Raw genomic sequence first — 24,447 nt, forward strand, 5'->3', positions numbered from 1 at the left:
CTTCACTATTTCTCTTGTCTAGATTGTACCATAGATCATTGTTTTTTCTTCGTAATGTAACTAATTGCGCGGTTAGTTTTCTGTTTCTTTTTGAACAGCCTTGGTTAACAGAAGTGTTATTACATAAATTGATTTACAAACTTCAAGTAGTACCACGGTATGAACTTAATATAGGTAAGTTATACACAAACTATACGACAGTCATCTCGCGCCGATGGCCGTCTTGTGCGCAGTTCACCAGTTGAATATCGCAGTTGTTTAGAACACGTGTGAGAGAAAGGAAGCGGGAGTGTAGGGCGCGTTTGTTGTTTATACCAATTATATGGAATAGACATTGTAACAATTATAAGTACTGACTTATCGCACTCTATATCTCCTTGAAGTTTGTCAAGGGAATAGCAAAAGTAACCAAACCTCTTGCTTTTGACGGAAAGCAGTACAAGAGCAGAATGGAAACCGATGCTTCTCTTCTGGGATGGCTTGTAGCCTTTTGTATCTTAGTCGTCATAGGCGTGTTCTTCTACTTTGTCTACAGTGGCTTGTTTACGCCTGTGAAGATCCAAACTGGCACGCCACCAATCGGTAGTATGACCATTGCATACAAATTCCAGCGAGGACCTTACTCTGGTGTAGCGCCGATTCTAGCTGAGTGTACGAATTTAGCGCCGGATGCCAAACAAGTGTCAATGTTCTATGACAACACAACAGAGGTAAGTTGTCACAATTCAGTGCACTTTAATTTCGTTGTAACATTGTCAATGATGTGATGTAGGATGTAGGGTAGCACTACGTGGATTTACAGTTGAAGTTATCAGAACTTTAATGTGTCCAACGATGACAAGCAAACTGAAACAACCGTGTTTGAAACTATCTTCGTGCACCGCTTCGAAAGTCGATGTAGGTGACACGACTACAGAAATTATTTCACTGCTATACTTATATTGAGGTATATGTTCATGTTTCCCCATAGTAATTTACTTTATTTATGATTTTGGATGCCTGTTCTTAGTGTGTGGTGACGAAATGAGGGTTGTCAAAGTTTCATTGTTAAAGAGAAAGTTTCTCTTCTTCCAAATTAAGGCACGTTTTCACCGACAAATTAAATTTATGCATGGGGAACCTATGAAGACAAGTTTTGACAGTTTTTGAGATTGATTTATATAAAGTATGGAAAAATGATTTATATAAGTACGGGAAAAGGTAATTCCAATCTAGGGTGCTTTGTGACCGGAAGTACATTAATATTTATTGCTGTATTCCATATATTTTGATCACGTATGCTGTTGGAGACCAGAAATGTTATTATGTTGTAGTTATTGTGACTTGGTAATGTATGGGTTATCTTTTGTATCTATAGATCAGAAGACCTCGTAATCTACATTTCTCACACAACGCCGTTATAAAACCTAAATACCATATGAAAATTATCTTCTATGTTAATTTTTCTCAAAGGATTGATGTAGTTATCCTCGATATGCCCTAATTTGTGACTAGCTTAAAATTTCTAGTTCATAACAGTGTTTAGCGTGAATGGTCGTCGATGGACCTTTTCACAAGTTACTTTAATTCCTATTGAATATCTAACCAGTAGATGTAAGTGGTATTTGATGTCGAGGGTATTGCTACCCCAACCTTGATTATCTCTGTTTCCTTTCGGGGTAAAAGTGATGACGTGTGGCTCCTTGTGGGCGGGATAGACTCGCTCCTCTTGGCGTCTGACTTCAAACTCGCAAGGCAACGCAGTGCAACTGATGAATAACGACGTGGAGGCCAACATAGTCGTTATTTGCAGACACTATTTTTACATTATGTTCTAAAGAGTGTACGGTTTGACAGATGTCTGCCGCACGCATGCATGTCTGTGTAATCATTTTGAACTGATATTACATACGTAGGTGACTTAATAATCACGAATAGCCATATCAGGAGGGTGGCGGGAATTATAGATGTCATAATTAGGGTTGAATTGTGTTATTTATTTTATGGTTAGGCCCCATTTTGGAGGGAGTTCGTTCATCGATATGTTGCTCCTGCAATTCGTCAGAACGAAGATCTGGTAGGAGTTCCACAGCTTAGAGCTGTTAAATCGTGTTGCCATATATGGAGTCGTGCGTTTGCACAGGCACATGATCAAGTTCCTATTTGTAGGGTGAGCACATGTGGTGATTGCGTTTTGTAATAATATTAGTGCATAAATAGCATGTTCTCCAGCGACAGCATATAGATGTGTGCATTAACAACTTAATATATGCAAATCGATCAACCTGAGTTTTGCATTCAAAGTATCAAACCAAACAACTGTTTTATTATGACGACCAACAAACTTCATCTCCAGAACATGTAATATATTTTGATGACGGCATTAGCCAATTTGGGTATTCTTTCCCGTGGGAAGAAAACATTTTTCTTCGTCAAAATAAAACACTAAGTAGCTTGACCCGAGACCATGGAGGCAGCTCCCTGATTTTATTATTAGCCAAGATAAGAGTAGGGGGGTGAAGGGGGATGGAATGGATGGGAATGGATTTTATGCCTTTGTTTTTTGACTACCTCCCTTATAAGGGGGCCTTTGGTATATGTATTATATGTACTGTATATATGTGTATGTATATATATATATATATATATATATATTATAATGTATCAACGTAACATGCAATTTTCTTGGCGGAAATAAAAAACAAAAAAGTTGCTAAAACAGATTTCGTAAGTAACGAAGTCGCGCCGGACTAATGGTACGCCATGCTTAAGATAGATGCCGGCGTCGGAGAAATGAAAAGATGATAAATTCGTCTAATCTAACCTAACCTGTGATTAATAAATCGGTACCTGCAATTTATAGGTCATCCGGATCGTCCTCGTCGTCGTCGTCGTGAGACGTTGGCGGGCTGTTCAATCGCTCTTAGAATGCGGGGTATAGATCTTGCAGCTTGAAGGAATGCTTGGATTTCAGCTCCATAGCATTCCTTCAAGAATATGTACCTCGCAAGGTACTGCCGGAAGTACCGAGGCCGTGCACCTTGTAACTGACATTTCAACTAGACCGGGAAGACGACAAACACTTGACAGTGAAGATGGCGTCCCGATCCTATGCTAGCGACATCGTTCGTTAGTATATTTGCTTGTAGCAAGGTATTTTTTTTTTCTCATTTCCGCCAAGAAAATTGCATATTACGTTCACGTATTATAATTTACAAAATTAATGTTTAATTTTCTATTGCTATATTGGGTCAAAATACCTATGTATAATATGTTGTATATAGCATGACAACTCACAATTTTCTTGTTAACTTGTTCAATACTGTAGATATTTCGGTACCACCGCTTCAAAGTTGCACAATTTCATCCTCAAGGAAGAATTAATACATACAATAGTCACTGCGTAAATATACAGGAATAGTGTTACTAAAATGAGCTAAGGAAAGGTCTCTTACAATATAAAATAAGCACGAATATAGGACAGGTCAGCAAAGGGACAAAACCCCACAGCAAGGACAAATGATCACCCACGCCGTGGGGTGGTCAATTGGTCACCGCTCTGTGAGGTGGAAGGGTAGGCATTATTAATATGGAAATGTGATCGTGGCTTAGGAAGAAGGGAGAATTTGAATATCTTGAAGCTATTTATTCATGTAGGTTGCTATGTTTGATATACAACATTTCGAGAATCGCAAGTCACCTTTGGTCTTTTTCTGTGGCAATAATGGAAGTGCCCTTCCTTTCTTGTGAGGTTTCTTGAGAGGTAACAATTCACGGAATGTGAATGTCTTGGTATTTATAGGAAGTTGCTGTGGTTCATGGGGGTGCAGGGGTGAGGAGCTGCTTGTTGATTGGTTCGTTGGTTAGGTCGGGCGGAGGGAGCTGCCTGCTTCTGTGTGATCAATTGTCCCAAGGCGTATTTTGCGGTATGGTTTGCAATTTTAATATCACCTGTTCTGTTGATGCAATCGTTGGTGTTTGTGTATATCGCTTGTAATGCTTTCCTTTGTGGTCTGCTTAGGTTTTACGTGTAGAATGCTTGCTTGGCTCCACTGAGGTAAATGCTGTTTTTCTTCGATGTGGTTTATCCAGGTGTTTGTTTTTCGGTAGTGACGGACGTCAGCTCTGTGTTCGTATAGACGTTTGTTTAATGCTCTGTAGGTTTCACCATAGTAGGCAAGGTTGCACCCCGAACAGGGGATTTTGTACAGGATGTTGTTGGGTCGGGGGATTTTGTCTTGTTTATGTCGTGTATTATTCGTCCTTTGTCGGGTATTACTGTGATGCCAAAACCCCCAACGATACGTGGGATTCCCAAAACCCACAAACCAGGAATCCCCATGAGACCCATCGCCAACGAAATTGGCACCCCCCCTCCCCCTGTAAGCTAGCCAAGCCCTTACCTCGGCTCTTGGAACAATCAGCGACACGCACATTAAAAGCTCTACTGATCTCATACAAAGACTCGACACCACAGATATTACACACAAAAAACTAGTCAGCCTGGACGTTGTCACCTTGTACGCCCACACATTACTGCAAGATGCCATTTCCGCCACCAGCAATCATAAATAACCGACGAAAATATCCTCCCAATTATCCAAAGAAACTACAAACAATTAATAGAAATAGGTCTTAAATGCCCTTTCTGCACATTCAAGGGCAAAACCTACAAACAACACGACGGCCTACCAATGGGATCGCCCCTCAGTGCTGTAGCCGCCTGCTTCGCAATGGAGGTTATAGGAGGGTGCATGTTCTTTTAGCACATGCTTGTGCAAGTTCGTGCTTCTGACGATATTTGCTTTTTTATGTGTGTTCGTTCGTTCTGGGGGTGAGACTGCTCAGCTTAGACCTTGACCTTGTGTATAATATGAGTGTGGATGATTCACTGCTGCCTCATCCGGACCTGCAGAGCACACGTGGCTAGGGTTTAGTGTCAACAGTCAAATGAAATGGTTATGTAGTTTACCTGCGCTTCTCTCCATGTAAACATAAGCTCTTCCCAGCTTGGTTGCCTAAGGTTAGCTGGAAGAAAATATATTAAGTTGGGCTCTAGGTTTAAAGTTCACGTTGTGATCTGAGCCACGCTTTAACATTGACGAGGCATTTGTTCAGGAATTGTTCGGTCATATTCTTGGTGTTCTTCCTCAGCAGTGTACGAAAACATATTAAATTGGTTACAAGGTTTAAAGTTCACGTCGTGATCTGAACCCCTCTTTAACATAGACGAGGCAATTGTTATTGAATTGTTCGGTCGTGTTCTTGGTGTTCATTCCTCAGCAGTCTACGTCCACCGTGACCCATGTCTGCTCGATCGTCCCATTCCACCCGTAACCTCTGCCCTTCCTTTGGGCCACGCCCTTCGCGTTCCCATACCTATTCCCTCTCCCCCTTACCTATTCCCTCTCCCCCTTTCCTATCGACCACTTCAGTGACATGGCACAACGGGAAGAGTTATTCATCATTGTAACGAAGGAGTGATGCAGTGATGGGCCCTTCAGCCATCCTGTGAATGGAATAATGTAGTGTTATCCAGAACATCGTGTGTGAGGTACGTCGTACAAACAAGGGGGTAGAACGTTCCCCCACCCCTTCCTTCTTCCTTGGGTCTGTTCATTTTCCCCCTCGCCCATCCATTTTAAGACGCCATGACTGCTTGTACTAACCCTTCTCTTCCTCGCTCTCTCCCGACACACCTAGAAGTAGTGGTAGCTGTATACCCCCATGTCATCCATCTCGTTCTCGTCCATATCTTCCTTCATCTTCTATATCGTCTTCTTCCTCATCCACCTCCCCACATTCCCCTCCCCTCTTCTCCCTCCTTCCTCACATCCTCCCTCCCTCCTTCCTCACATCCTCCCTCCCTCCTTCCTCACATCCTCCCTCCCTCCTTCCTCACATCCTCCTTCCTCACACCCTCCCTCCCTCCTTCCTCACATCCTCCTTCCTCACATCCTCCATCCTCCATCCCTCCATCCCTCCATCCTCTCATCCTCCATCCCTCCTTCCTCCATCCCTCCATCCTTCATCCTCCCTCCCTCCTTCCTCCCATCCTTCCTCCCATCCTCCCTTCTTCCTCATTCTCCCGCCATCCCTCCTTCCTCTCATCCCTCGTCCCATCCTCCATCCCTCCTCCCATCCTCCATCCCTCCTCCCATCCTCCATCCCTCCTCCCATCCTCCATACCTCCTCCCATCCTCAATCCCTCATTTCTCCTATCCTCCATCCACCCTTCCTCCCCCTCCTCCTCCCACCCTTCCTCTCCCTCTTCCTCCCACTTCTCTTTCTCCCCTCCTTCCTTCTTTCCCTCCTCCCCTTCCCTTTCTTATCCTCTATCCCTTCTTTCTTCACCTTTCCTTCCTCCTCCCACTCTCCTTCCTTCTCCTCCCCTTCCCTTCCTCCTCTCCCGTCCCTTTCTCACCCCAATTCCCATTTTCACCCCTATTTCCTTTCTCATGCCCATTCCCTTCCCTTCCTCCTCTTTTCTTCTTTCCACCTTACCCTTATGCCTCCTCCTTCAGCCCCTTTTCTCCCAACTCTTCCTTTTCCCTCCCACGGTTCATACTTCCCCCACCACCTCTCCCTACCTCCTCCCTCCGTTCCCACTCTCGCACTTCCCCCCTCCCTCATCCCTCCTCATCCTCATCCTAAAGTCTAAATTTAGTCTCGCTTTCAAAAAAGGAGATTGCGAGGAGATTTAATCGAGATTTTTTAAATGTTCAAAGGCTTTGACAACAATGTCGAAGATTACTTTTCATTAGACCAATCAAATACAAGAATACGTTACGATTTTAAAGTAATGGGTCAAATATTTTCTTCGAATGAAAGTGAGCACTTCTTTAACCGGGTTGTTAATGTGTGGAATTAGTTGCCTTCCACCGTCGTTGAAAGTAACACTAACAACATTTTAAAATAGCTTGGATAAATATTTGGACTCTAATCCGCAAATAATGTTATCTTTTGCATTAAAAGATCTGACAGCCCGGCATTTAATTGTAATTGTATAGGATAGTGGTAGCAGTAGTGTTAGTTCATCTTCTGTTGCCTAGCTGCCCTGTTTTCTCACTGTAGCCTAGTATAGTAAACACAAACATCCTCGTTAGGGCCAGTAGGCCTGCAGTTGTTTGTTCTTCCTTTGTGTTCCTTTCTATCTCCCACTTTTCCTACTTTCCCCTCTCCTTCACCACCTCCTCCTCCCCCTCCTCCTCCTCCTCCTCCTCCTCTTCCTTTTCCATCACTTTTCTCACACCTCTCCCTTCACCTTTCTCCCTCTTCCTCCCTCGTCCCCCCTCACCTTCCTCCCTCGTCCCCCCTCACCTTCCTCCCTCGTCCCCCCTCACCTTCCTCCCTCGTCCCCCCTCACCTTCCTCCCTCGTCCCCCCTCACCTTCCTCCCTCGTCCCCCCTCACCTTCCTCCCTCCCCCCTCACCTTCCACCCACCTCCCCCCTCACCTTCCTCCCTCCTCCCCCCTCACCTTCCTCCCTCGTCCCCCCTCACCTTCCTCCCTCGTCCCCCCTCACCTTCCTCCCTCGTCCCCCCTCACCTTCCTCCCTCGTCTCCTTTCACCTTCCTCCCTCGTCTCCCTTCACCTCTCTCCATCGTCCCCATTCTCCCTTCTCCCTTTTTTTCTCTTGCCCCCCTCCGCAATCCTCCCTTTCCCTCCCCTCCATCTTCTCTCTCCCCCATCATCCTTCTCTTCTCCTGCATCTGTCTTCTCCCTCCTCTCCCTTTTCTCCCTCCTCTCCCTTTTCTCCCTCCTCTCCCTTTTCCCTCCTCTCCCTTTTCCTCTCCCTCCTCTCCCTTTTCCTCTCCCTCCTCTCCCTTTTCCTCTCCCTCCTCTCCCTTTTCCTCTCCCTCCTCTCCCTTTCCTCCCTCCTCTCCCTTTCCTCCCTCCTCTCCCTTTCCTCCCTCCTCTCCCTTTTCCCTCTTCTCTCTCCTCTTCTTCCTCCTCTCCCCTGCCTTCTCTCTCCTCTCCCCTGCCTTCTCTCTCTTCCTCCTCTCTTTTCCTTCTCTCCCCTGCCTTCTCTCTCCTCTCCCCTGCCTTCTCTCTCCTCTCTCCTCTCTTTTCCTTCTCTCTCCTCCCTTCTCCCTCCTCCCTCCTCTCTCCCCTTTCTCCCTCCTCTCTCCCCTTTCTCCCTCGCCTCCCTTCTCTCTCCTCCCTCCTCTTTCCTCCTCCGTCCTCGTGACTTCATCCTCGTCGTCTTCCCTACCAGTTTCTTCTCGTTCATTCATTATCCTTACTTGCCTTCCCCCTCCTTCCTTGCCTTCCCCCTCCTTACTTGCCTTCCCCCTCCTTTCTTGATCGCTTCCCCCTCCTTCCTTGATCACTTCCCCCTCCTTCCTTGATCACTTCCCCCTCCTTCCTTGATCACTTCCCCCTCCTTCCTTGATCACTTCCCCCTCCTTCCTTGCCTTCCCCCTCCTTACTTGCCCGCCCCCTCCTTACTTGCCCGCCCCCTCCTTACTTGCCCTCCCCCTCCTTACTTGCCTTCCCCCTCCTTACTTGCCTTCCCCCTCCTTACTTGCCTTCCCCCTCCTTACTTGCCTTCCCCCTCCTTACTTGCCTTCCCCCTCCTTCCTTGATCGCTTCCACCTACACCCTCGTCGCCCACTTTCCCCGTCTTCCACTCCCCCCCCCTCCACCATTTATCCGTCTCTGCCAGCAAAACGCTGTGCCACCTACCCTCGCCACTCTTTACGTTCAGTTTACCCACTCTACGTTCACAGTCTACCCACTCTACGTTCACAGTCTACCCACTCTACGTTCACAGTCTACCCACTCTACGTTCACAGTCTACCCCCACTACGTTCACAGTCTACCCCCACTACGTTCACAATCTACCCACTCTACGTTCACAGTCTACCCACTCTACGTTCATAGTCTACCCACTCCACGTTCACAGTCTACCCATTCTACGTTCACAGTCTACCCACTCTACGTTCAGTCTACCCACTCTGCCTCCTCCTCCCTTCACATTCAACTGTTCTTCTTCCATCCATTTATTGCTTTCTTCCCGTCCCCTCCCCTTTCTCCTGCTCGTGCGTTTCCTTTCCACCCAAGGCTCCCTAACCCACATATAACCCATCCACTGTGTTCCTCGCATTTAGCTCCTCCTCCTCCTCTTCCTCCTCCTCCTCCTCCTCTTCCTCCTCCTCCTCTTCCTCCTCCTCCTCTTCCTCCTCCTCTTCCTCCTCCTCCTCCTCCTCTTCCTCCTCCTCCTCTTCCTCCTCCTCCTCTTCCTCCTCCTCCTCCTCCTCCTCCTCCCCCCTATTCCCCCTTCTTTCCGGACTCTCCCCTTCCGTCTTACCTCCGTTCCTTTTTCCCACGCTTCCCTATTCCTTTTACCCTTCACCCATTCGTTTCTCCCCCACTCGTTTCCCCCTTCTCCCCCACGTTTTCCCCCTTCTCCCCCCTCGTTTCCCCCCCTCTTCTCTCTTGTTCTCATCTCCTTTTTCCCATGCTTCCTTACTCCTTTTACCCAATTCACTCCCACTTGACCCCCACTTGTTCCCCCTCTTCTCCCCCACTCGTTACCCCCCCTTCTCCCTCACGGTTTCTCCCCTCTTCTCTTGTTTTCCCCCAGCTACTCCCACTTGTTTCTCCCCTTCCCCCCACTCCGTGTTCTTGTTTCCCCTGACTCCCTTGCCTTTTGATCCACCCTTCTTCCTCCCACCTTCCCCCTCCCCCTCACTCCCACCTTCCCCCTCCCCCTTACTCCCACCTTCCCCCTCCCCCTCCCCCTCCCCCTCACTCCCACCTTCCCCCTCCCCCTCACTCCCACCTTCCCCTCCCCCTCCCCCTCACTCCCACCTTCCCCCTCTCCGCCGACTTAGTGTCCCCTTTCACCCACTCATCCCTATCTTCCACTCTACTCCCCCCCCTCTCTCTCCCTCCCTCCCTCCCTCCCTCCCTCGAGTCTGCCGGTTACCTCTGCTTTCTTCCACAAACTCTCCATTGACCTCACTTCCACCACACTCCACTTTCTCCATCCCTATATGACCTCTTGCGCGGGTGTGGTTGGACGTGTTGTCACTAAGCTGGCCGAGCGTCGCGTCGAGTTCGCTCCCCCTTCCCCCCCTCCCCTTCCCCTTCCCCCTTCCCCCTTCTCCGCCCCAATCCCTGACCGTCGCCACCCTGCCGTTCGTCGCCATATAAGGTCAAAGGCACCACTACCAGGCACCAGGATCGGCTCGTCCTCCACTCTCTTTCTCTGCTTTGGGTGGAGACTCGTTCTATGTTTGATGTATTCACACTTTCGACACGGGGAATTGCAGTAGAAATTAATGTGGAGTACATGATTGATGAACATTTTGATGGGATTAAAATAAATGCTTTCCAGTTGCAATAGGAAAAAATAACGTCATGGATTCATGTACAGAGTATAGAAGGTTTTCTGAAAGCATTGGCACATTACATAGAAAATTCAATACTATTCAAGAAGTTCTATTACAGAGTATTTTGATTAGGATATGTATGGATGGTAGCGAGTTAAAACAAAACACGATTGCCTGGAAATTATATTGTTCTGAAAGTAGTAGCACTTGGCTCGGGAACCTAGTTTTTATGAAAAGTCGTTAGCTTGATATCCGCTTATTAGCTTGAATCGCCATTGTCTTGTATTCGGACTATGAGTGATTATTACTGAATGGAAATAGGACGAAGAAAAATGAAAATAGAAACATGGGTGATGGGATGGAGTTCCTGGAAGCTATTGGTTCCAGCTGCTCGAGGGGCCAATCAGCCAACGGTGGTCATAGTAACATTTCTTGTACCCGGAGCCCCACATTGACCGGCAACTGTCCTCAGACGTTCCCAGTGAAGAAGAAGAAAAGTAGTATTACAGTGCAAATTGATTGATCTGGAGCCGGGTCCTGAGACGAAATGCCAACCCCTCGGGGTTGCATCTCCATATGGAAGCGAGGGTGTTGTTGGACTTTAAAGATGTTAGTTGGGGAAACGATTCTCCCTGACGTCCATCCCACATGTAAACGTCATTGATCTTTTAGCCTGAGCGGTTGTTTTGAATCCAACTTTCCTTAAACTCGCTGAAATGGTATAATGTTTACACATGTGCGCTTCGCTTCTCGGGTAAACAGAGTTGTGTAAATAAACTCATCTGCTGGGATTCGAACCCCCGCCAGAGCGGAATGCTTCATATAAAGCGAGGACTGTACCGCCTGTACTACAGTGACCCTTCAAAACAGAACGAATTAGTTCACGGACTAATCATTCTGCCGAGGGCACTCGTGTAGAACGTGGTATGTACTATATTTCATCAAATCCTTTATGCAGGCTAGTCTTCCGACAAGTGTTTGTGTCATTTTGACAATTGGAAATAAACTCCTCTGCTGAGTTATGTGTATGTATGTGGAGGCACCCTTTCTCATATGTGTTCAGACCAAATTGTATGTTAATTACTTTTCCCGTTTATAGCTATTCTAAAACTATGACTAATTACCGAGGAGTCTTTAGTTTAGGTTGTGGATTTTAGGTAATGGAAACTTTGATTGGTTGAAATCCACTTGGTGGAGCTAACTTTAGAATCCAGATGATTGGTGCATCGAGTTTTGTCTTGAAGCCGGCTATGGTCAACGAGCAAACATCGGTAGCCAGTTGGGGCTGCTTTGTCAGAATAGGGAAGCAGGCGCCATTTGCCAGCTTTCCGCCTCATCCTTCTCATCATCCTCCTTAAGCGGAAGTGTGTAATCTACACATGATTAAGAAATCGGAGTCTTGTGCTAAACGAGGAGGTTGCATGTCCTGCCATTACTGCCTTCGCTAATGAACCAATAGGATGGAGAATCTCACCCAGGGGTAGATTTACCCCCCCCCCCCTGGGGTTTAAGGTTACTTAAGGGTTAACTGTACCTAAACTTTATAGACTGCGCTAGACCAGGCTGGGAACATGATGCGTGCAGGATGCGAACGTTATTAGGATTTATGTCGTGCAGAGCCATAATTTTGGATACGTTTTTAATGTGTCTGTATGTTGATCATGTATTTAATGTGTGATAGTAACGGGTTTGATGGTTCCACACATCAAACTAAGGGGAGTCCTTGACAAAGGAAGGGACTGGAGTTTTTGCGCTAGGACATGCATCGTTGCCACGTGATGTTGGGTCCACTTGCCCCCTATGATGTCCCTTCCAGATGTGAAGAAAGGATGTATCGATAGTGTAAGGGCGTAATCTCTTGCTCAACTAGAAAACCTTTAATGCCAAACGCGTTGGATCATACTATTACCATACTTCTAAACTAGAAAACCTTTTATGTCAAACGCGTTGGATCATTGTTACCATACTTCTAAACTAGAAAACATTTTTTGTCAAACGCGTTGGATCATTCTGTTACCATAATTCTATTACGTCAGCGATGATGATATCACCACATGCTTAGGTGGGAGTTTCTTTCACACGATACAAGATCGAATGTAAACAACTTTTCTCTTGTATGAAATGATTAAGATGACTCGGCTGGGGCACCAGTGCGTGTCGTATCGTTTAATGACCTCGGACGTTGATTCTTTGATATACAGATCTTGCTAATCGACCAATCACCATTCTATGATGTATAAAATACGGCCCTAGATGAGGTGCCGATTTACCTGAGGTACCCTCTGGGTTTGTAGAAAGGGGAGAACCTCACCCCAAGATGTACAGGTCGGTGAGATCCAAATCTCCATCACTTTCCCTTCGTGTGATGCACTGCGCTCGTCCTAACATAATAGAGGTCAGAGCTTGATTTACCCATGTATCCGGTTTGCTGAACTTTAAGAAGGGGTTTACATGGTCGAACGCGGTTCGACAGACACGTGTTTAAAGTGATGTGTGAACGGGGTATTTGGGGTTTAACCAACGTGTTCGACAACCAAGCACCCCGTTCACACGTCAATTTAAACATGTCTGTCGAACCGCGTTCGACGAGCCGTTAGACCGTGGAAACTCCCTCTAATTCCAGTGAACATCTGCATGTTAATTTCGTGGACCTTTCTCGGCTGGCCACTTGTCAGTATACCAAAATGAGTCGTAAAGCACACACGAAGAAACTTAAGTTGCGAACAATGCTTAGCGGAATGCTACTTAGGTTGCCTTGACATGATATGCGTATATGTCGTTCAACTAGAATATGTATGGCAAAGGGAAATAGTTAAACGCAAACCACTTAGGGAGGTATGCCACTGTCTTGAGATGGATAAAGATGTGATTCTAGAAGGTTCCAAGACAATCGTCATGAGTCTTGAAACCGTCCTGTGTTGACGAACGAGAGGAAAGTGAGCCATCAGCTGTCTCCCCAGTTATTCATAAGAATGAAGGAGACAGCAAGAGACCATAAGGCCTACACTAGGCAGATGGAACCTTTTGGGAAGAAGCTGCCAGGAGGAGGTAAGGCCCTTGTTATATGATGTGCATATATATATATATATATATATATATATATATATATATATATTCCTCAACCACTTATCTCTCTCTCTCTCTCTCTCTCTCTCTCTCTCTCTCTCTCTCTCTCACCCACCCTCTCTCTCTCTCTCACCCTCTCTCCACATGTTCGGTTTCCTCCTCAAATCAGAATTGTTGAATGGCACCACAGGTGATGGTGTTCAAAGTGCCAAGTGTGACGTTCGTGCGTGTGTGCCTGTCTGTCTCGACGAAGCCAAGATAGAAATGATGCCTCGATGGTGCCTGAGGGTAGTGGGAGGCATCTTTGGCCTTGGGAATAAATCCCTTCGACAGTAACGCTCTTGATAGATTTTATTATGCTTAGCGCCAGACTTCCATTAATCTTGAGGTATCTCGTTCAAGGCGATAGAACTTTCCCTTCCCTTCCCTATTTTCCCTTCGCTTCTCCTTCCCCATCCATTCCCTCCCCGTAGCATAATTAGGGCGAGTGACATTACGTGCTATTTTGTCGCCAAGTTACATTAATTCAACCTTCAACGAGGCAGCACAGTTTTTCTGATTTCTTGTGGCCGTCTCTAAAGCCGCGTCCACACTTTTTGCATTTCCACGTATCGTATCATCTTTGCCCAGGGATTCGTTCCTCTAAGCTCTGATCACGGTTGTTTGACGTCATCAAGAATGATATCCTTAGAGGTGTTTTGACGTCATCAAGAATAATATCCTTAGAGATGTTTTGACGCCATCAAGAATAATATCCTTAGAGGTGTTTTGACGTCATCAAGAATAATATCCTTGGAGGTGTTTTGACGTCATCAAGAATAATATCCTTAGAGGTGTTTTGACGTCATCAAGAATAATATCCTTGGAGGTGTTTTGACGTCATCAAGAATAATATCCTTAGAGGTGTTTTGACGTCAAGAATAATATCCTTAGAGGTGTTCTGACGTCAAGAATAATATCCTTAGAGGTGTTTTGACGTCATCAAGAAAAATATCCTTAGAGGTGTTTTGACGTCAAGGATAATATCCTTAAGAGGTGTTCTGACGTCATCAAGAATAATATTCTTAGAGGTTCAAATTCGTCTTAGTGGACAGTGATGGTCAAGTGTGTGTGTGTGTGTGTTTAATCGAGATATTTTTAACCCCGTTAAGCGAATGCTGCCTGGCGTTGAGCAGAACAAGGTATCACGTGCATCCCAGTAGGCTGTAAAAGGCCAGTATGCACACACGTTTGGTCGCATTTTTGCTTACACGTTTCGTAAATTCGTGTTTCGTGTGTATGCCTAAGTGGAATCGGAGAGGTTTCACGTGGCTGTGCATGTTGTTGTCGTCACCTCCATGGAAAACGCACATGCGTGTGGGCAGCGAACGGTTTATGCACATTCATTTTGTAATGGTAAGGGATGGATCGTGCAGTAAACTCGTTCTGTGACGCGTCACGTCGCCCAGGCTCCTCGGGCTGCTTGGCGCGTAACGTGCTTCAGGCGGACGTGCAGTGCGCTCGGGGAGGATGTCTGAAGGTTCAGTGACATCCCCCAAGGACAACGTGTCACGTGCTCAGTAGTGATGACTTTTGCCACGGGTTGGAAGGGTGATGTACCACGTGCTGGTCATCAGCCACGTGACTTTCGAGGCATGTGCTGCACTGGGGGGGGGGGGTTACTGAGATAGAAACGCCATTACTCTTTTTTTTTTCTCCTCGACAAGTTAGTTCCTCATGTAGGTGAGGAGGTAAATAGAATTCTTAGTGGAGTTCATTATATATCCGACTTTCGCCGCTGAGAACTCTATTCACCCATGTATTCTTTCAAGGGATGCCCCCCCCCCCTGAGGCCCCTTGGAGGCCATGTTACTTTGTGTGATAAGCTACATCCCTTGGAGACGTGACAAGCCATTGTGACCAATAGAACAAATATCGCCTCATTTGCTACTTACAAAGCGAAATCTCGTCAACTTTGTACCCCTCGTTATCACAAGTAGCCGAGCTATCTCCACGAGGCCAGACTGACAGATAGATAGCGGGACTGACTCTATGAACCCGCGCGTGATGTGCCGCCGAAGACCCGCGCGGAGAGCGTCGGACATCTGCATTCGGCCAAAAGCTAACACCTGCTCCATTCGACGGTGGCGTCCGTGCATAAACGATTCTATTCTGCTGGCGCGACTATGTCACCGTTAGCTAGGATTGAGGCGACCGTTCCGGTTGAACAGACATGACGTCATTTTAGACTCGTTCCGGTTGAACCGACAGGACGTCATTTTAGACTCGTTCCGGTTGAACCGACAGGACGTCATTTTAGACTCGTTCCGGTTGAACCGACATGACGTCATTTTAGACTCGTTCCGGTTGAACCGACAGGACGTCATTTTAGACTCGTTCCGGTTGAACCGACATGACGTCATTTTAGACTCGTTCCGGTTGAACCGACATGACGTCATTTTAGACTCGTTCCGGTTGAACCGACAGGACGTCATTTTAGACTCGTTCCGGTTGAACCGACAGGACGTCATTTTAGACTCGTTCCGGTTGAACCGACATTACGTCATTTTAGACTCGTTCCGGTTGAACCGACAAGACGTCATTTTAGACTCTATTCTGGCGATTGCACTCAACTGATGGGGGGTGGGGGCTGAGGACTAATAGAGCACGGAATCACAAGTGTTTAGCAAGAGACTAGATTGATCGGCAGACAAGCAGGGGAAGACCTCTTGTTGGAAAATGAGCAGCAAATACTGTGCACGACTTGTAGAAGTGAGTGTATACTAATTATATATCCAGGCTAATATTATTCGCGGGGTCGTAATAAATTGAAATTGAGAATTAAGTGAGCGTTGTACCACCTCCCGCGTACCTCCCCATTTTCATCACTGGTACGACGTAAAACCACACTTGATTCGACAAGAGATGAACGGATCACTGTTAACACCACACTGTATAAACAACAGTTCGAGGCAGCAGGAAAACTGTACAAAATCACGTGCTCAAATTACAATTAGGTTTAAAAAAGTTTTAAGCAGGTCGAGACGCTGTGAACGGCGAATTGCTTGTGTGAGACTGGTTGTTGACATTGAGCATTCACAGGTAGCCCTTTCGGCTAAAGAAAGTCGCCAGAATAATATTATGTGAAGTGCGCGTCACCTAATGAAGTTAGTCCAAATTTATTAAATTTTGCTTTGTGGAGCCAACCTAGCCTATATGACGGACGGGCTTAATCCTCGTTTATAAGTGCGCGTGCATGTGTTTACCTAATATAAATACAAATAGATTAGACATGCACGTAAACACGGTGAGAAATCGACCCTTACCAAAGCTAATAGGCATCACACAGCATGCGGACACTCACCTCATCTCGAATGGAGCACCTATCCGACGTAGCCGAAAACGATAACCCCTGTTCACGAGTACAGATAAAGACTTGAAGTTTTTCTAAGAGGAACACCCCCCCCCCACACACACACACACACACCACCTCCACCTCTCACCTCTCGCCTTCCAGAGCTACCTGGGCTTCTCCGCTCCGCGCCGGTGATCTCCCACGTGGTAACCGGGTCAGCTTGGAGACAACACAAAGGATCATTGGCTGCCGTTGAACTCCAATGCGTCTCCCCCACCCCCCCTTTTGCATACTCGCATGGTCGCTACCGTACCTCCTCGATGTCCTTTTAGGCGCCTTGATGTCACCCTACCCACCCACCCACCCCCTCCTGTGTGTTGATTGGAGTATTACGGGCAGTTGAGAAGAGAAATTTGCGTGTTACCCCTGTGTGGACCAAGTGGCACTTGATATACATTACGTCCGGCTGCCGCCAGGTTGATTTATTTAGTTTCACATGACCCTTTCGATCGCCAAAGGGGAGACCCATATCTTTTAACTCCGTCCGTGGCACCACTGTAGCCACTCGCCCTCACGGTGAACACCTTGTTATATTGGCTACTGCTACCAACCTGTTGCTTTCATCACCGTGGCACGGTAGCGGGGTGTGTGTGTGTGGGGGGGGGGGGGGGGGGCAAGGGACCTGCTCCCCCCCCCCCAACACTTTTTGCCATCATTCTTTTGTAGCGTTTCCCTCATCTCTCCCCTACCCCCTCCCTTCAACTTTCTCCCTCTCTTCCTTCCTTCCTCCCTCCCTCCCTCCCTTCCTCCTCTTCCTTCCTCCCTCCCTTCCTCCTCTTCCTTCCTCCCTCCCTCCTCTTCCTTCCTCCCTCCCTTCCTCCTCTTCCTTCCTCCCTCCCTTCCTCCCTCCCTTCCTCCTCTTCCTTCCTCCTCTTCCTTCCTCCTCTTCCTTCCTCCTCTTCCTTCCTCCCTCCCTTCCTCCCCTCCTCCTCTTCCTTCCTCCTCTTCCTTCCTCTTCCTTCCTCCCTCCCTCCTTCTCTTCCTCCCTCCCTCCTTCTCTTCCTTCCTCCCTCCCTCCCTCCCTTCCTCCTCTTCCTTCCTCCCTCCTTCTATTCCTTCCTCCTTCCGTCTCTTCCTCCCTCCTTCTCTTCCTTCTTCCCTCTTCCTTCTCACCTCTTCCTTCTTCTCTCCTCTTTCTTCTTCTCTCCTCTTCCTTCTTCCCTCCTCTTCCTTCTTCCCTCCTCTTCCTTCCTCCCTCCTTCTCTTCCACCTTACTTCTGTGTGTGTGTGCGTGCGTGCGTGTGTGCAGCACATACACACAAGGGCTCAACAATGATTCTAGGTATTCCATTGATGAAATTGGTTTTAGTAATTATCGGTGTGGATGAATATAGTAGATTGGCTCCGTAATCCTTACAACCAAATCTACTTCATTTGGAGTGCGCGTCTTCTTCGCCGCGACATGACTGTATTTCCGTCAGTTGAACCACGTTTCTCGTATAAAGTATGAAGAGGTAGAGAAGTGGCTTAAACAAATATTTGTGACACAATCATTGATAGTCTACCACCACGACTTGTTAAGTCGATGTTAGGTTTAGCTTAGGAGCTCTCCAGACATATCTATAGATATACTTACGGCGTTTGTATAGTGGAGATAGTGACGTATGGGGACAAGAAATGAAATTATATAACAAGCGAAGCACTAGGCTACCACCTCTTCCTCTCAATATATTGAAACAAAATGAGTATAAGTGTATAACCATCTCGGTCGAATACACAAGTACATACATACATATACCAAAGGCTTTTTCCCCCCTTACACGGGTGGGTAGCCAAAAATAAAAAGGCATAGAAACCACCACCCATTCCATCCCCTACATATTCCACTCCCCTCCACCCTCCACTCCATTCCACTCCACCCTCCACTCCATTCCACTCCACCCTCCACTCCACCCTCCCCACCATTCCCCTCCACCCTCCCCACCATTCCCCTCCACCCTCCCTCTCATCTCGGCACCTCCTGGGCTGTTCCCGTAGAGTAGTGGTCTAGGAGGGGAACTGCCTTGTGCGGTTCGAGTCATCAGCTCCGTATCAACACACAAGTATAATGATAATATTTATTTCTACTTTTAAATTAAATTTCAGGTGTCATAGCTGTGTTGCTTGCCTTGTTTCTTTGCGGTAGTCGCCGCTGAAACCTAGGTATTATCGTAGTTCTCCTCTGGATCCAGATTTAGCAATAGAAATTTAGTGCTCCCGGGTATGTACACTCGTTATCTCGTAGTTTATGGAAGTTCAGTGTAATTTAGGAATTTATGAAGGAGTTAACGATGCTTGACAAATGCAGCCTACTGTCAGCAAGGCTTGAGTTATCGAACGTTAAGTTATTGTTGGGTGGTTGTGGGTGGGGGAGGACGTAAATTAGCCATTTTAACCTTCACCCTTTCTGGACGTGGGGGGAGAGGGGGATCTACGAAGCCCAGTGGCGGAGACCCGAACAGGACCGTGTGGGCTACCCTGTGTGAAAAAAAGAATCGCCTTTCAACAAGGCTTTAACCGTAATCCTTTTGAGTTCCCATGGGGGAACACGTTTTTGGAGGGGAATTTCTTCCGTCTCGTCCTGATGCATTCCAAGACTTTTGATCTCCTTGGGTACATGAAAATCCATGTGAACAAGTTGCATAAACACGTCAAAGGAATTATTGACTGGAAGTGAAGCTGCGTTTATTCCTGACGTCAATAGACGAAAACGTCAGGAATAAACGCTTCACTTCCAGTCCATGTTTCCTTGGCCGTGTTTATGAAACTTGTTCACATGGATTTTCAGTTTCTACATCCATGACCCGCAATCAATTGAAGAGCATCGTGCACTCTGCAGGCAGCATCGGCAAGAGTAACAACTCTCCTGAATGAAACCGACTGAACGGGGCTACGAGCAGCAGAAGCCCAATTTTATTGGGCATTAGAGTTGTGAACGACGTGTCAGCTGGTCATTCAGGCTTGATCTGCATTCACCAGGAACTATGTGTACTTCAACGATTTCTTTGTTCCAAGCAACCTGACCTTCGCCAAGCAGAATGGCAAGGTACTGTTCTTCAAAAGAAGTGATGATGCTGGCAAGCTGTATTCCAACCCGGTCATGAAAAATGAGTGAGATTGGAGAATTCGTCTATCGCTATGACGGACACATGTAAGTCAATTGAATGATAACTGCATTGTCACCATTTCAAATAACCATGGGACACAATTGCATCCAGCACCAACGTAACCAGAGAATGGGTATTGTGAAAATAATGGATTTATTTACTTATTACTATTATTATTGTTTTTTTTTTTTTTTTGGGGGGGGGGGGCACATACCAAACGGTCATCAGTGGCAATAAATGGTATCGGCAAATGTTTTCCAGTATTGTTGACATGTCTGGCTGCTCAGCGCGTGCGTTCTCAGTTTCCGAAGTGTCCCTCTCCAAACCCGGAGTTCCTGCGGAAAGTTACGTAGTGAATGCTAAAGTTTGAAGTTCTACGTACATAGATTGACGCAAGTAACACGGCGAAACCACTAGAAGCAAAGTTGCAAGAAAGGAAGATTTACTGTCTGCAAAGGATCGGGTTAGCTAGAAAAATGGCTAAAAGGTGTTGATCTATATCTTAATAAAACATGACAAATTCCAGTGTGCCTATTCCTGGCGTTCTCGCATGGAAGTAGGGTTGTAACTATATTAATTTGTCCATTTAAAATTACATTTTGTGCAGCTTTATACTTACGGCTGAATTTAGTGAATAAACCCGGGAGGATAAAGGTTAAATGACGAACACGATGACAACTCCCACGTCCACAAACTGCAGCAAGTGACTGTACGCTTGTGATGTGAGCACGGCTGGCTTGGGAAGGGTAACTGGCATTGGCGGGGCGATGCCTCTCCACAGGATTACAAAGGCGGAGCACGCCGACAGGAAACCGTTTGGTCCATATCTAGGTCTGATGCGAAAAAACAATAATAATGAAATAAAAACTATAATAATGTAAATAACAAAATAAACTACATAAATGTATTGGATACCCATGCTTGCGAATATTCTGACATTCGGGAAAGTGGCAGCACAACTTGTCCCTGCCAACGCGCATGACGCTTGTTCAAACACAACTACGTGAACTTCTATCCCAACACCTGCAGCTGTTCTGCCACCTTCTATTCCACGTCCGCCACACCATCACTGCTTCAATTTCGTATCGTCCTCATCATCACCGCCTCATCTTGTTTCCTCTTCACCGGCATTACATCTTCCCCCCCGGAACTCCACACCCTCGACTGTACCTCTTGTCATTCTTTCTCTTGCTCCGCCTTGCTGCATACCGAGAAGAGAACCTTCTCCCTCCTCCACCTCCCTCCCTCCCTCCCTCCCTCCCTTCCTCCCTCTCGCCCCACAGACCAGGTCTTACTCAGAACAAACAGGCACATGTGTTGCCTTCAAGCACAGGGAAATGTGTATTTTTCTATCCCTCGTCGTTCGCACGCACGTTTCTGTTCCCTTTCTTCTCCCCCTATGTCTGTGGGTTTCAGTGACTGGAAATCCGCAACCCCTCAGTGGCTGGTAGTGGGCATTCGTCCACTCCATATATACATATATATATATATATATATATGATATGTACAACACTGAATGGGTCCCAGTGATTAGAGATACATTTTAACAACCGCAATGCACTTTAATTCTAAGCCATCAAAGGCCAGCATGCTGAAATTGAAATATGGTACTGCCCAGGACTCGAACGGTTTGCCGGTTTCGAGTCCTGGGCAGTACCATATTTCAATTAAAGCATGCTGGCCTTTGATGGCTTAGAATTAAAGTGCATTTCGGTTGTTAAAATGTATGTATATATATATATATGTGTGTGTGTGTTTGTGTGTATACGTGTGTGTTTGATTTATTACTTTTTGTTTTGTTTCATTTTTGTTGGGTGGGGAGAACCGAACCATTGTATTGATAGTGTGGGAGGTTTCTATATCACCTGCTTATGGTAATAGAAGGATGGGATCAGTTGGCGGTTGAGAACTCTCCTTGTGTCAGCAAGTTGAGAAGATAGTCGGAGTGGTGGTGGGTATGGCCGAAGACTTGAGTCGTCCTCACGGGGCTTCACTTGCAGATGTGGATGAAAGTGTTAAGTGGGTTTGGAAGACGCATGGCAGGGCGATGATTCTCTCCGATGTCCATCGCTCTTGGTCCCCTATGTGTGATTCACCTTGGTCTTTGGATCACGTGTTGAACTTGTGATCGACAGCTATTTCCCTCCCGGAGGAGAGCTCAGAGCTCGTATGACCGATCTATGGGTAATGTGACCTTACATGCACACACGCACCCAACTCCCCGCCCACGAGAGTTGGAGTAAAGACTCGAAGCGCAGCGATACTGAAATAATTTCAGCCCTGTGTGTGTGTGTGTGTGTGAGTGCGTGTGTGTAAATTAGCAAGACCAGTAAATGCATAACTCTTTCGTTCAAAAGAAATATGTCGATGATTGATAATATTAGAGAAGCTTGGTTTGTCCAAATGCTGAAACATGCTAAAGATGATGGGGAAAAAAAAGCGCATCACATTAGGTTAGGAGGAACTGGTAAATATAGAAACACGAGAGGCTCTACCTGCAGGCCTGAAATGATCTACGGGTGTGAAACTTGACATTTGACGAGGGCGGGGCACCCATAGGCATAGGATAAGCTAAGGAGTGCTCAAAGGGATTTGAAGAAGTGAGCGATTGAAATAACACTGAAATACGAAAAGAGGGCCCGTTGAATTAGAGAGAGAGGCTGGAGTGAAACACATTGTGGAAATTGTGTAGTAGTGGAAGTAAAATTGAGCGGGTCAGATGGAATACAGGAGGGAAGATGGCGGGTGAATATGACGGTGCCGCCGATAGATGGGGCGTGTGGAGGGAGACCAGGCAGAAGGTGGAGAGACGAAATAAATGACTTTGCAGGAGTTACACGGCAGAGGTTGGTGTAGTACGGATTTTGTAAGAGGTTGTGACTCCTGTTCCGTTTGTGACCCCGTATAACCGATACATATTGCGCTCGCGCTCACCGGGACTGTGGAGCGTTGCCATTCTAGACCTAATTCAACGATCCGAATTCGATCCCCGACTTGGGACGAAAAAGAAAATGGGATCGCTGCACTGCGAGCCGGCACTCCAATTCTGTTGGTCAGAGTTGTATTTTACATAATTGTATTTTGCGGGAAAAGAGCTATGCTCGTAGCGACCCGCAGTTGTATCTTTCCGCATCCAGTTCTTTCTTAAAGTCGTTTATAGTTTTAGCACTCGCTGTTTTCTCATTCAATTTATTCCATGTATCTATCACTCTTATGTGGAAAGCTATTCTTTTTCAGATCTCTTCTGTAACTGTCCATAAGTTTCTTCTTGTGTTCCCTTGTATTTCTTCTGTCCCATTTTAGTAGATCATCCCTGTCAAGGATTGTGTGTGTGTGTGTGAGGTCACTACATTACCCATAGGTCGGGCCATATATGAGCTCTGCTCACATCCTGGAGGGTATCTGTCGATTGCGAGTATAACACGTGATTAAAGATCGCAGTGAACTTTCTCTTATATGCACGCGCACACACACACACACACACACACACACACACACACACACACACACACACACACACACACACACACACACACAATTTGATAATTACAGATAGACGTGAGTCGACGATCTATCCTCTTGCATTACAATTAGGCAAACACACGTCGTGAGAAAATTATGACTAGGTGCCTGAACAGACAGATTTCTGTGTACATGCAAGCACATGTGGAATAATATGAAAGAAATCGTCCAATTAAACCAAAAACCTAACTAAAAGCCAAGTTTGACCGATGAAATCAGAGATGGAAACTCGCAAGCACGGATCTTGTCCTCTGGATTTCAGTTAGATACACGCACGCACGTGCACGTACACAGCTTTCCTCACAGATTAATAGACAGTTGGAACAAGTTAGATGAGAAAGTGGTGTGTGCAAAAACAATACATGAATTTAAAAATAGTTTAGATAAAATGAGATATGAAGACGGGACACTACGAGCATAGCTCCCCTTCCCGTAAAATACAACTAGGTATACACGCGCGCACACACACAACCACGTACACATAATACATCCTTTTATGGAGGTGGGGTATTCAGTCTAGCAGTGCCGAGTTTATCCGTCTTCCTCCCTGCTCTTCCTTCTTTTCTTTTACTTCCTCCCCACCGTGAGCGTCTGTTACTCGTCAACATTAAGCCACGCCAATAACTAAATCAGGACAAAAATATATTGTCCTTAAATTTGCCGATTCTATTCCCGTACCTCATCCATTTTGCCTTCTACAATTCCTCCCGTCTCGTTTCAACCTTCTGCCTCACTCCGGAACTTCCATATCCTACTCTCTCCCTCTGTTCTTGCTTTGAGTTCGCTCATTGTTATTTTCATCGCCATCGTACATCCACTACCGTCACTCTCGTCCCCTGAGCACAACTTGTTCGTTATTTCACAATACTTGCTCCTTCACTCTCACGTCGCTTGCTTGTCACTCCCTCCCATGCAAGACCCCTCGCTCCTGCTCATTCCCACCGGCCTATACTACTCCCCCCCTCCCACCCACACACACACACACGCAAAGTACTCATCTCTACCGTTAGGCCTATTCCCCTCACCTAGCATCCTACGCTCTGTTTTCATCTCCGTTTTCT

At 46.4% G+C, this 24,447-nt stretch overlaps 1 protein-coding gene across 1 annotated transcript in view; it reads left to right on the forward strand.

Annotated features, from left to right (window-relative positions):
- Window positions 1-235: 235 nt before the first annotated feature.
- Window positions 236-24,447, forward strand: part of LOC143039548 (testis-expressed protein 264-like) — a 37,581-nt gene continuing 13,369 nt past the window's right edge. The window contains exon 1 of the mRNA XM_076209737.1: window positions 236-710. Within this exon, the coding sequence (XP_076065852.1) occupies window positions 450-710 (261 nt within the window). The 5' untranslated portion in view covers window positions 236-449. The remainder of the gene's footprint in view (window positions 711-24,447) is intronic.

Source organism: Oratosquilla oratoria, chromosome 2, assembly GCF_046742065.1.
Source record: "Oratosquilla oratoria isolate Oo_2021 chromosome 2, ASM4674206v1, whole genome shotgun sequence".
In the NCBI taxonomy this organism is placed as follows: Eukaryota; Metazoa; Arthropoda; class Malacostraca; order Stomatopoda; family Squillidae; genus Oratosquilla; species Oratosquilla oratoria.